General features: G+C 42.7%; 2 protein-coding genes across 4 annotated transcripts in view; both read right to left on the reverse strand.

Annotated features, from left to right (window-relative positions):
* LOC126183880 (mothers against decapentaplegic homolog 3-like) overlaps positions 1-13,449 on the reverse strand; it is a 216,129-nt gene that overhangs the window by 164,407 nt on the left and 38,273 nt on the right. The window lies entirely within an intron of this gene.
* LOC126183881 (uncharacterized) lies at positions 11,927-13,136 on the reverse strand. The gene is made up of 2 exons (XM_049926186.1): positions 13,042-13,136; positions 11,927-12,920 (listed from the first exon to the last, which is right to left on the reverse strand). Exons 1-2 carry the CDS (start codon positions 13,100-13,102, stop codon positions 12,559-12,561), a joined length of 423 nt encoding a protein of 140 aa, XP_049782143.1. The 5' UTR covers positions 13,103-13,136; the 3' UTR covers positions 11,927-12,558.

The raw sequence follows: 13,449 nt of genomic DNA on the forward strand, positions 1-13,449 counted from the left end.
AACTGTATCATCATATAATTCCAGTCTTAACCGCTTCAAATCTTATGTCGGGGATCAGTACAAATCTTATGTCGGGGATAATCCTGCAGTTTAGCTGCTCACTGAGACATAAAAATTTTCAGGGGAGGTTAATAAGCTTTACGGCAAGAATGTGCCCATGACCAAATCGAAGGAGAATGAAGATTTGTATAATAACGCGGTTGATTGTTATATTTGTGGACTGTCGTTAGACAGAAAAGCGGAAGGTTCTGGCAGGACCACTGTCATCTTATGGGGAAGTTCCGTGGCGCATTTCGCAAAGCGCGCAATTTAAAGTATCAGCTACCACGACACATGCCCATTTTCTTTTATAATTTAAGTGGGTATGACGCTCACTTTCTAGATGAGCACTTGGCTGATTTCGGTTGGGAGAAAAATCAGGTCAGTGTCCTACCTGAGAGTGTCAAGAAATACATTTCATTCTCCAAATGAATGACGCCAAGAATTACGCTTCACTTCCTTGATACGCTACATTTTATGCAGGTGCCACTCATGAAACTCTACCTCGGGAGGATATGCATATCACTCGAGCTGTATTTCCCGACGAGGAAAAGTTTCAACTTGTGACTAGGAAGAGGGTTTTCCCCATATAAGTATGCAGATAGTATGGGAAACTCAACGAAACCAGGCTACCCCACATAATTGCATTCTCAACTAACCTTACAGGTGATGCCATAATGGATGCAGAGTATCAGCAGGCCGTGAATGTCTGGTGGTAATTCAATACTTCAACTTTAGGAGAGTATGCACGGCAGAAGTGCGCTTGCTTGTGGACGTTTTCGAGAAATTCCAGAGTATACGCATGACCACATATTCTCTGGATCCCGCCTTTTATTATACGGCACCTGGTTTGTCTTGGGACGCAATGTCAAGAAAATGAAGTGCAGCATTGAATTACTGAGCGATCTGTGGGGGACTTTGTTAATGTGTCCATAGGCACGCGAAGGCAAATAACCCACAGATGGGTGACAGGTTCAACGCATCCCTTGAACTTTGTTGCTGTGGAGATGGCGAAGACTGCAGTAGAGTTTACAAAACCTATTTATGTGGGGATGTGCATACTAAACCTGTCCAAACTCTACATGTACTGCTTTCATTATGAGTTTGCGAAAACTCATTTCGCAGATCCTAAATTACCTTACATGGATACAGACAGCTTCATCTATTGGGTGAAGAACTGCGAACCATATGATGTAATGAGGGGCCACGGTAATGAATTAGACATGTCCTCATACACGGCCGATAATCCTTATGGTATTACTCCACAGAACAAGGACGTCCCGGTCTTATGAAGGACGAGACGAATGGATTGTCAATTTTGGAATTTGTGGGTCTACGCTCAAAACTGTATACGTATTGCACATTGGAAGGTGCCACCCAGAGGCAGGCTAAGGGTGTGTGTCATATGGCAGTGAGAGCCCTCTCTATCGAAGACTACTTGTAGTGTCTGTACAATGGTGTTCAAGGTGCTCTATCGCAGCCACCGCACATGGTACAGCAGACCAGTATTTGATCGAGAGGACATAAGGTGTACACTGTGCTGCAGTCTAAAATCAGTCTGTCGCCTCATGATGATAAAAGGGTCATTCGTGATGATGTGGTTGAAACTCTCCCGTACTCACACTACTCACTTGTAGTGAGAGAAGGGGTGGGGGCTCTGAGTTACAGAGAGAGAGAGAGAGAGAGAGAGAGAGAGAGAGAGAGAGAGAGAGAGAGAGAGAGTCTGCAGAGTAGTAGTATGACCGGATAAGAAGAAAAATAACAATATTTGCATTTATATATGCACACCATGTGTGTGAAAGAAAGAAAAATTTAAAAGTATAAAAAAAAGCAAAAACAGAAAAAAGTTATACATTGATGTATTTGTTCATGTACAACTTTTGTGTAGCCTATATATATGAGCTCACAGTAAATCAGAATTGTTATTGTAAAACCTTTGCTATTGGGGACAGTTGAAATTAGATTCTAAGCGTGCGAGGTCCGTTAGAATTATTGTAAAAGCTATGCTACTGGGGCTGTGGAATTTAGTTGTAGTAAAGAAAGTGTCCCCGCATTAGTTTTTAATGTAGATTTATAAACAAAAAATTTCCTACCAATGTTACTGTTGCAGCGAGTAAGTTAAAAGTATTTCTGCATTGGAATAGCAGAGTCAATTTATACCTCAAGAATACTATATTGTGCCTCAAGAATTTTACTGTACCTCAAGAACTATACTGTATGTGCGTGAACTGAATAAACAAAGAAAAAATTATTCACCATACGTCTATGTTGTTGTTGTTATTTACAAAAAGCCCTATCCCCTCTTGCATTATGTATGTATATGTATATAAAGTTAGATATAGTGGGAATTAGTGAAGTTCGGTGGCAGGAGGAACAAGACTTCTGGTCAGGTGAATACAGGGTTATAAATACAAAACCAAATAGGGGTAATGCAGGAGTAGCCAAGATAGATACGAAGCCCACGCCTACCACACTAGTACATGTTTACATGCCAACTAGCTCTGCAGATGACGAAGAGATTGATAAAATGTATGATGAGATAAAAGAAATTATTCAGATAGTGAAGGGAGACAAAAATTTAATAGTCATGTGTGACTGGAACTCAATAGTAGGAAAAGGAAGAGAAGGAAACGTAATAGGTGAATATGGAATGGGGTTAAGGAATGAAAGAGGAAGCCGCCTTGTAGAATTCTGCACAGAGCATAACTTAATCACAGCTAACACTTGGTTCAAGAATCATAAACGAAGGTTGTATACATGGAAGAAGCCTGGAGATACTGGAAGGTCTCAGATAGATTATATAATGGTAGAGATTCAGGAACCAGGTTTTAAATTGTAAGACATCTCCAGGGGCAGATGTGGACTCTGACCACAATCTATTGGTTATGAACTGTAGATTAAAACTGAAGAAACTGCAAAAAGATTGGAATTTGAGAAGATGGGAACTGGATAATCTGAAAGAACCAGAGGTTGTAGACAGCTTCAGGGAGAGCATAAGGGAACAATTGACAAGAATGGGGGAAAGAAATACAGTAGAAGAAGAATGGGTAGCTTTGAGAGATGATATAGTAAAGGTAGCAGAGGATCAAGATGAGGGCTAATATAAATCCTTGGGTAACAGAAGAAATATTGAATTTAATTGATGAAAGAAAATATAAAAACGCAGTAAATGAAGAAGGCAAAAGGGAATACAAACGTCTCAAAAATGAGATCGACAGGAAGTGAAAAATGGCTAAGCAGGCATGGCTAGAGGACAAATGTAAGGATGTAGAGGCGCATATCATATCACTCGGGGTAAGATAGATACTGCCTACAGGAAAATTAAAGAGACCTTAGGAGACAAGAGAACCACTTGCATGAATATCAAGAGCTCAGAAGATGGAAAGCCAGTTCTAAGCAAAGAAGGGAAAGCAGAAAAATGGTTCAAATGGCTCTGAGCACTATGGGACTCAACATCTATGGTCATCAGTCCCTTAGAACTTAGAACTACTTAAACCTAACTAACCTAAGGACAGCACACAACACCCAGTCATCACGAGGCAGAGAAAATCCCTGACCCCGCCGGGAATCGAACCCGGGAACCCGGGCGTGGGAAGCGAGAACGCTACCGCACGACCACGAGCTGCGGACGGAAAGCAGAAAGGTGGAAGGAGTATATAGAGGGTCTATACAAGGGCGATGTTCTTGAGGACAATATTATGGAAATGGAAGAGAATGTAGATGAAGATGAAATAAGAGATATGATACTGTGTGAAGAGTTCGACAGAGCACTGAGTAACCTAAGTCGAAACAAGGCCCTGGGAGTAGACAATATTCCATTAGAACTAATGACAGCCTTGGGAGAGCCAGGCCTAACAAAACCATCTAGTGAGCAAGATGTATGAGACAGGCGAAATACCCTCAGACTTCAAGAAGAATATAATAATTCCAATCCCAAAGAAATCAGGTGTTGACAGATGTGAAAATTACCAAACTATCAGTTTAATAAGCCACAGCTGCAAAATACTAAAACGAATTCTTTACAGACTAATGGAAAAACTAGTAGACGCTGACCTCGGGGAAGATCAGTTTGGATTCCGTAGAAATGTTGGAACACGTGAGGCAATACTGACCTTACGACTTATCTTAGAAAATAGATTAATGCAAGGCAAACCTTTGTTTCTAGCATTTGTAGACTTAAAGAAAGCTTTTGACAATGTTGACTGGAATACTCTCTTTCAAATTCTGAAGGTGGCCGGGGTAAAATACAAGCAGCGAAAGGCTATTTACAATTTGTACAGAAACCAGATGGCAGTTATAAGAGTCGAAGGGCGTGAAAGGGAAGCACTTGTTGGGAAGGGAGTAAGACAGGGTTGTAGTCTATCCCTCATGTTATTCAATCTGTACAATGAGCAAGCAGTAAAGGAAACAAAAGAAAAATTCAGAGTAGGAATTAAAATCCATGGAGAAGAAATAAAAACTTTGAGGTTCACTGATGACATTGCAATTCTGTCAGAGACAGCAAAGGACCTGGAAGAGCAGCTGAACGGAATGGACAGTGTCTTGAAAGGAGGATATAAGATGAACATCAACAAAAGCAAAACGAGGATAATTGAATGTAGTCTAATTAAATCAGGTGATGCTGCCGGAATTAGATTAAAAAGTTAGACGCTTAAAGTAGTAAATGAGTTTTGATATTTGGGGAGAAAAATAACTGATGATGGTCGAAGTACAGAGGATATAAAATGTAGACTGGCAACGGTAAGGAAAGCGTTTCTGAAGAAGAGAAATTTGTTAACATCGAGTATAAATTTAAGTGTCAGGAAGTCATTTCTGAAAGTATTTGTATGGAGTGTAGCCGTGTATGGAAGTGAAAAGTGGATGGTAGAGTTTAGACAAGCAGAGAATAGAAGCTTTCAAAATGCGGTGCTACAGAATAATGCTGAAGATTAGATGCGTAGATCACATAACTAATGAGGAGGTATTGAATAGAATTGGAGAGAAGAGAAATCTGTGGCACAACTTGACTAGAAGAAGGGATCAGTTGGTAGGGCATATTCTGAGACATCAAGGGATGACCAATTTAGTATTGGAGGGCAGCGTGGAGGGTAAAAATCGTAGAGAGAGACCAAGAGATGAATACACTAAGCAGATTCAGAAGGATGTAGGTTGCAGTAGGTACTGGAAAATGAAGAAGCTTGCACAGTATAGAGTAGCATGGAGAGCTGCATCAAACCAGTCTCTGGACTGAAGACGACCCCCCCCCTCCCACACACACACACACACACACACACACACACACACACGTATATAAAGGCTGTGCATGTCTCAAATGACATTAGTTTTGCTGAAAATAAATGCTATTTTGGAAGTGAAGTTTAACATGGAAGTAACAGAATATATAGAATGGTTGCAGGGAATGACGCCTATCATGCAGCACAAATTGGGCTATGTGAGCAGGAGGCATTTGATCGTATCCACTTCCAAAGATATATAGCAGACATGTCTAAAATTGTATGTCTTGTGCTTGAAGAAAACCACAGACATAGCATGTGGTTAAGACTGTACACTGTTGAAGTGAGAACAGGGTTGAAAAATTCATTTATTTCTTATTCAACTTAAAAGTAATTTTACATTTTTATAAGCAGACACAGCAACACTATTTTCAAACATCTTTTTCGTGATTGAATAATTTAAGTGCCGTCACCATATCTTTATAGGGTATGCCAGGATTTTCCCAATGATTCCATGGTAGAAATGTGTTAACCACTTTACACTCTTCCATGTCTTAGCACACTTCACATACTTGAAAGACCTCAGTGGTGCTAGGTTTCCTGAGAATGTCTATTATTCCCACTTCTTGTGTGTACGCGGCGAATGCAACATCTTTCAATATGAACTGTTTACGCTCACCATCATAGAAACCCTGTACGTCTGCAGTGATGTTCAAGCCTTGAAATGCCATTGTGAAATGCTCTAGGTATGATGCAGCACCTGTTTGTTTATAAAGCTCGTTGTACAACACTGGTGAGCAGGCAGTAGTTGAACACACTGTCATGTAGAACTAAAGCATGCACGGCAGTGTGCTTTGGGAAATTTCTCAAAGATTCAAATTCAATTCTCACATCTATAGGCCCAGTCTTAATTATCTCATTCTGTTTCAAGCAGTCTATTACGATGATCGGTGAACGCTCCACGAACTTCTGTGGACTGAGTAGACACCCTCCTCCCTCTCCTTCAGCAATTTCATAGTAAGAAGCAGGAAACCTTGCATACATGTCATATGGGTAGAAGTCTGAATTCACATAGACTTTGGCATTAGTTATCTTGCAATTGTTGAACACTGTGGAATGATTTGCTATATTTCTGCTTCTATCAGTCTGAAATCGAAGTATGATAAATCTAGGTGTCTCTAGCTGTGGGGAGGTCTCAATAGCCATGTTTGTCTGCTAGCAGTCAGTAACATTAGGTACTGGAAAACCTCCCACGAGCAAAATGTCAGTGACAGAAATGTAACAGAATTCGGACTTTTAAAAGCTTCAAACGCTCCTCATCTGATACATTGATGTGGGGCATTCTCCATATTATCTTGCTAATTGTGATCACATTCTCTTCTTGAGCTCCTTTAATGTACGATTTCCTGTTTAGCATTCATAATAATCCGTCTCATGTCCTCAAAATAGCCCATAAGCATTTTTAGATGTACACATGCAGCAAATCACTTGTACTCTGCAACTGTTCTATCCTCCTGATCGTCAATGAACCACCGCACATTTTCTTAACTATGCAAATCTGCGGGTGATGCAGAGACATATGTTTTCAGGGTTGATGTTATGCCGACATTGTGTTTACGGTCAATTTCACATCCACTCAGTTCATAGCTTATCTCTTGGAACAGGAATGCTAAAGCTTTACACATTAGCTTGGATCCCACTGTATCGCTGCCGTCGGTTTTCTTGAATGACCCGTCTAGATATATGAAACTCTTGCATATAAACATCAGTGCGTCTTGGTGCTGGATGACAACGCTAATTTCATCATTCTTTTTAAATGTGGTTGAAGCATAAGGTTAATGAGAGAAGTATTCCTGACATATAATTCTCTCATCATACTCTACTGGAATGGTTATATTGAGTGAGACATCATTCCAAGGTTCCAAGCTAACTGATTTAAGAAACTCTTAGTTTGCACGTGTTATCACTTTGGGGTTCAGTACCGAAGTGACGTGCAGTGGATTGCGTGCACATACGCCCATCCTGCCTTAGATGTAATCGCATAATTATTTCCTCACCGCGAATGTCAACAAGCTGATTACTCTGGTCCACAATACGCAGCTCCAAATAGTCCAATAACTGAGCTGTCACTGGAAAGTATATTGCACTGGCAGGGGTCTCAAGAATCTTATACCCCGTAGCAACTGGGGAGAAGAATCCGTAAATATGAATCAGACTATTATTGAGATAGGAGTTCGTTGCAATGTTACACTTGACTCTGATTGTGCTGACGGAAAATATGTTCAGAGTCTTATCTGACTTGTACAATTTACTTGGATCCTCCTTCAAAACCTGCCCTTTTGTGAAACCCAATAGACACTATTTAACCTTTCTGGTTAAAGTCAATCGTTGCATTTACAGTCCTTATTTCAGATTTAAGTGTATTGATGTTTCCATGTAGCTCAATACATTTTCCAGACCTTTTTAAGACTTCGTTTAAATCATCGATATTGTCTGCATCTGGTTCTGTTTCCACAATGTCTTTCTCACCATTAATATCCAGATGTAGTTTGTTGTTAGTCTCAGTGATATTTTGGATGCTGTTGTAGATCTCCAGTCCAATCAATACAATACTCCATTCACCAATGCTCAAATCAATTGGCGGGAACTAATTTGCATGCAATACAGATGATCGTTCTTTTAATGTCAAGGTGTATGACATTGCATCTGAACCTGAACTGATGAAGGAATGTTTAAACCTCACGCTGCTGCTTCTTTGTAAATTTCAAGAGAAACATGATGCATAGATGTTTACAGGGATACGTATTAACGTCCTGATTACACTGATAGTTATAGAACACAAGTGTTGTGTAGGTGAAGTATCGTTGTAATTCTTCTGGTGGTTGCAGGTCACCAAATGAGTCCAAATAGTAGATGCTTTCTGCATTCTCCATAACATACGATACCCAGTGGGTGCTGGGGCTCCCAGCAACATCTAAATTCACAATGCCACATTCACCTGTTTTCAGCATAGTTTTCAGTACTGTATCCTGCAAAAACACACCATAGAATGTTGAATTTGTTTCTAACACACTTTAGATCAGTATTTGTGAGTGGTCGATCTGGTAGGACCGCAAATGGACTTTTTTTAAATGTATGAATAGACCAAGCCTTTCCCTATACAGTTTCAATAATAGTCCTCTTCCGATGGCTGCGGCTTCCGTCATTTGGTTATGCCTTCTTGCCTCTTCTAACTGCGCCTGGTAGTTTTGCACGTTCTTAACCATTCATGTAATAGCTGCAGCAGCACCAGCGAGAGACCCTACCGTCGAGAGCATGGAGAGGGCTGGGATGAGAAATGGAAGAAAACTGTCAGATGTCATGGTTATTGGTAGAACTCGAGGTGCTTTAACCGATCCTCCTCCTCTTCTTCCCCCGCCTTTCTGCTTAAGTGCGTTTTTAGCTGCATACATCGCTGTCAGGATACAGTTCTTCAAACCGCTCTGCTTCCCGACCTTGTCCTCCTCCTTGTTTAGTGCAAAACGTGCAGAATTCATAACTCTGCTTGAAATTCATCACTCCTACACCCAACTTAATTTTTCCTTGCACGGTTTTATCAACTGCAAATGCTGCGATGCGCTGACCTATACCAATATCCTTTCTTCTCTGTATCGCCTTAGCCTTATCAGCTAAAATCCTATCTGCAATGTGACGATTTGATAGATCTTTATTTGCGGCGTATACAATGTGATGTTCCATACACGCTTCGTCGAGCAGATTAACCCCCTTATCACCTTGTGCCAAGTGTTTCTGAATCTGTGTCCCAAGTCCACAGTAGTTATACCCAGGGATGTGCAATTACACTGGCAGTTTGTCTAGAATACCACCGTCTCCTCTAATGCTTCTCCTAGTACACATGTTATGCTACTACAGTGGTTGTGGACTGTGTGCCCCATTATATAGCAAATCGTTAGCGTCAATCCAACTGTTTTGTGCAGCAGGAAAACCAAGCCATTTGACTAGTGCTTTATTTCCCTGACGTCTTATGACTCTCTCCACAAGAAACACAACCGGTTCTGAGCTTTTCTGCAACTCCTCAGTGTAGAAGCAGCCTGCAATTTCTTCACTTTTACTATCCTTCAATATACAAGTTCTAGGATTCGTTCTTTGCACCTTTGAAACTGGAAATATCTGTGTTGAACAGTTCAGTAGGTATGAATTCTCAAATGCCGTCTTGTGTTTTGAGATAGTTACCAAATCACCTACATTAAATTTCTGTCTGCGTGGATCCAGCATTTTAATGCGATAGTACATCGTATCCATGAGTCCATTATCTCGAACGTCGATTGGTTTCATTTTTATTGTGGTATGTTTGGTTCGATTATACTGAGTAATTATTTCTGGGAGGATATCTGTCCATTTGTATGAGCTGCGAAGGTTAAAACACACCCACATTCGACCTTTTATTGTTCTGTTCAGATGCTGCACGATATTTGCCTTCAGGCGAGTGAATGTTGAGTAGTGATGTATTCCATACCGGTGCATCACGGTCTTGAAATACCTATTCTAAAACTCCCTGCTGTGATCGGTTTGGAAGTTGTCTAGGCATCAATTCGTCCCTGTCTGCAGCAAACGCTCAAAAACATCTGCGACATTTCTACCCGTTTTTGTTTTAACAGGTAATGCCCACGCAAATTTGAAGTATGTATCAATAACCATTAAAATATATTTGAATCCATTATTCTCATGTGAATATACCCTTATATCTACAAGATCAGCTTGCCATAAGGCATCCAAACCTTTAATCATAACATGCCTACGAGGGTATGTTTTGCATACTGGTTTGTGCAGTTCTCAAACTACTGTCTCCATACTCTCTCTCCAAGCTCAGAGATGATTGAAACAGCCTCATTCGAATGAGCTGTATTACCTGCAGAAGCTGATGCCATGAGCACCCATAGTCTATCTACACTCCTGGAAATTAAAATAAGAACACCGTGAATTCATTGTCCCAGGAAGGGGAAACTTTATTGACACATTCCTGGGGCCAGATACATCACATGATCACACTGACAGAGCCACAGGCACATAGACACAGGCAACAGAGCATGCACAATGTCGGCACTAGTACAGTGTATATCCACCTTTCGCAGCAATGCAGGCTGCTATTCTCCCATGGAGACGATCGTAGAGATGCTGGATGTAGTCCTGTGGAACGGCTTGCCATGCCATTTCCACCTGGCGCCTCAGTTGGACCAGCGTTCGTGCTGGACGTGCAGACTGCGTGAGACGACGCTTCATCCAGTCCCAAACATGCTCAATGGGGGACAGATCCGGAGATCTTGCTGGCCAGGGTAGTTGACTTACACCTTCTAGAGCACGTTGGGTGGCACGGGATACATGCGGACGTGCATTGTCCTGTTGGAACAGCAAGTTCCCTTGCCGGTCTAGGAATGGTAGAACGATGGGTTCGATGACGGTTTGGATGTACCGTGCACTATTCAGTGTCCCCTCGACGATCACCAGTGGTGTACGGCCAGTGTAGGAGATCGCTCCCCACACCATGATGCCGGGTGTTGGCCCTGTGTGCCTCGGTCGTATGCAGTCCTGATTGTGGCGCTCACCTGCACGGCGCCAAACACGCATACGACCATCATTGGCACCAAGGCAGAAGCGACTCTCATCGCTGAAGACGACACGTCTCCATTCGTCCCTCCATTCACGCCTGTCGCGACGCCACTGGAGGCGGGCTGCACGATGTTGGGGCGTGAGCGGAAGACGGCCTAACGGTGTGCGGGACCGTAGCCCAGCTTCATAGAGACGGTTGCGAATGGTCCTCGCCGATACCCCAGGAGCAACAGTGTCCCTAATTTGCTGGGAAGTGGCGGTGTGGTCCCCTACGGCACTGCGTATGATCCTACGGTCTTGGCGTGCATCCGTGCGTCGCTGCGGTCCGGTCCCAGGTCGACGGGCACGTGCACCTTCCGCCGACCACTGGCGACAACATCGATGTACTGTGGAGACCTGACGCCCCACGTGTTGAGCAATTCGGCGGTACGTCCACCCGGCCTCCCGCATGCCCACTATACGCCCTCGCTCAAAGTCCGTCAACTGCACATACGGTTCACGTCCACGCTGTCGCGGCATGCTACCAGTGTTAAAGACTGCGATGGAGCTCCGTATGCCACGGCAAACTGGCTGACACTGACGGCGGCGGAGCACAAATGCTGCGCAGCTAGCGCCATTCGACGGCCAGCACCGCGGTTCCTGGTGTGTCCGCTGTGCCGTGCGTGTGATCATTGCTTGTACAGCCCTCTCGCAGTGTCCGGAGCAAGTATGGTGGGTCTGACACACCGGTGTCAATGTGTTCTTTTTTCCATTTCCAGGAGTGTATATTGGCTACACAGAGAAATCATATTTTCCCCACGAAGAGTAACTTCATCATTCATTTTGTGAATAATTGGTGCAACATTGAAAAAATAAGGATATTAATAAGCACAATACTTTGACTATAATGAGAGATATGGACTAAAACACAAACATGGTTTGAGATTGCATATACATACATTATTTATTCAACTATCATACATAGGATGCAGTATTTCAAGAAAATCAACAGACTCTTTCTTTATCTTCTTCTTTGCACCTGAACAGTATTTCCAAACAAAGTTTTTGACATGCAATAAATTCCGCACGTGTCTCCCTCAAGCCAATGGGTGCCTCACAGTACTCAGGTTTTTCACACGTACATTTAATCTGTTGCTCTTTTGATTCAGTTTCTCTTTCAATTCAGCGTTCTTATGCAAACAAAGGCACTGCTTCAAACCATCAACATGTACACTATGCACACACAGGAAGTTTACATCATCACTGTATGCAGAGTCTATGCTCGGCAACCAACGGTTCAACCTCTCCAAAGCAAGATGTAGCACAGTATCCAGATCGTATAACTTCATAACTGAGGCGTGCCTTAGATAATCAAAGTTGTCACCCAATTTCACAGTCATCATACACTACTGTAATAGTGTCACACCAGTAAGGCGAATGTCTTGGAGAGAACGGGTAGGATAATGCTCTGTAGTCATCTGCTGATTGATGCAGCGCTCTGCACGATGTATTTCGTCCCAGTAGAACTCTGGAATGAGCACTTTAACACCCTTCAATGCATTTTCAATTTCTATTCTTGCATGCAAGCCCCAGACCTGATGTGCTTCTATACCAACGTTTACACATTTTGTTCCACTGGGAGTTAAATTGTGTGTGGAACTGAAAAACATGGGTACACTCGATGCCTCCTTATCCACTGCATCTGCACTCTGTGGCTGCACTAGCACAGGGATGTTCTGCTGGGATGGGTCATATGTTGGTGACCAGTACTGTCCTCCATCTTGCTGTTGTTTAGGACCAGCAGCAGCATTTGATGTGTTGGGAGCAAATCATCACACAAACTGATGTGTGGGAAAGACAACCACAGTTCCTTGCCCTGCTCCAGCAAGTGGGCTATGTGCGCTACAGGATCCCACGTTGTCGTTACAGGTTGAGACATGCTGGAGGTTGCTGCTGCCGCAGGTCCAGACGTCGGTGCAGTTCTTGACAACATGGCAGCTGAGGTTGCTACAGGTCTGGACGCGGCAGAGATTGGAATGTTGGCTCTTGACCCTGCAGGCTTGGACGCGTCGACGGCTATTGCTGAACAAAGATGAGGAAGCATTACATACGAACCAAGATGCGAAAATAACCAATAATAATAATAATAATAATAGTAATAATAATGCTAACCACAGAGAAAGATGTGATATGTGATACTTACTTTTCTGTTTCTTCCAGTTCTGCAGGGCTGTGTTGGATTGCAACTGCTGTTGACGCTTCATGGTTCTTCTTCTTCTTCTTCTTCTTCTTCTTCTTCTGCTGCTGCTGGCTGGCTGGCTGAGCAAGAGTGAGGTCCCAGAGCTGCTAACATTACCAGATACTGCCATCTTACTGGCTGAAGTCAAAACGTGACTGGATTGAGGGTTCCTATTGGTTCCCGCCATTTCCCCCACCCCAGACCGCAATCTTGGATTATGTCACGGGAGGGATGACAGCACTCTCTGGTGGTAGTACTGTGTACTTGGTCAGTTGGACTCTGGACCCCACAGTGAACACACTGGATGGAGGTACTGCCTTAAATGGTTTAAATGAAGACTGTTTAAATAAAGACTTATGTCCATCCTATTCA

The sequence above is a fragment of the Schistocerca cancellata genome, chromosome 4, assembly GCF_023864275.1.
Source record: "Schistocerca cancellata isolate TAMUIC-IGC-003103 chromosome 4, iqSchCanc2.1, whole genome shotgun sequence".
Lineage (NCBI taxonomy): Eukaryota > Metazoa > Arthropoda > Insecta > Orthoptera > Acrididae > Schistocerca > Schistocerca cancellata.

Excerpts from the sequence above, each read along its gene's own strand:
- LOC126183881 (XM_049926186.1), bottom strand. The coding sequence starts at position 13,102 with ATGAAGCGTCAACAGCAGTTGCAATCCAACACAGCCCTGCAGAACTGG. Across the intron at positions 12,921-13,041 it reads GAACTGGAAGAAACAGAAAA|CAATAGCCGTCGACGCGTCC; the intron begins GTAAGTATCACA and ends ATCTTTGTTCAG.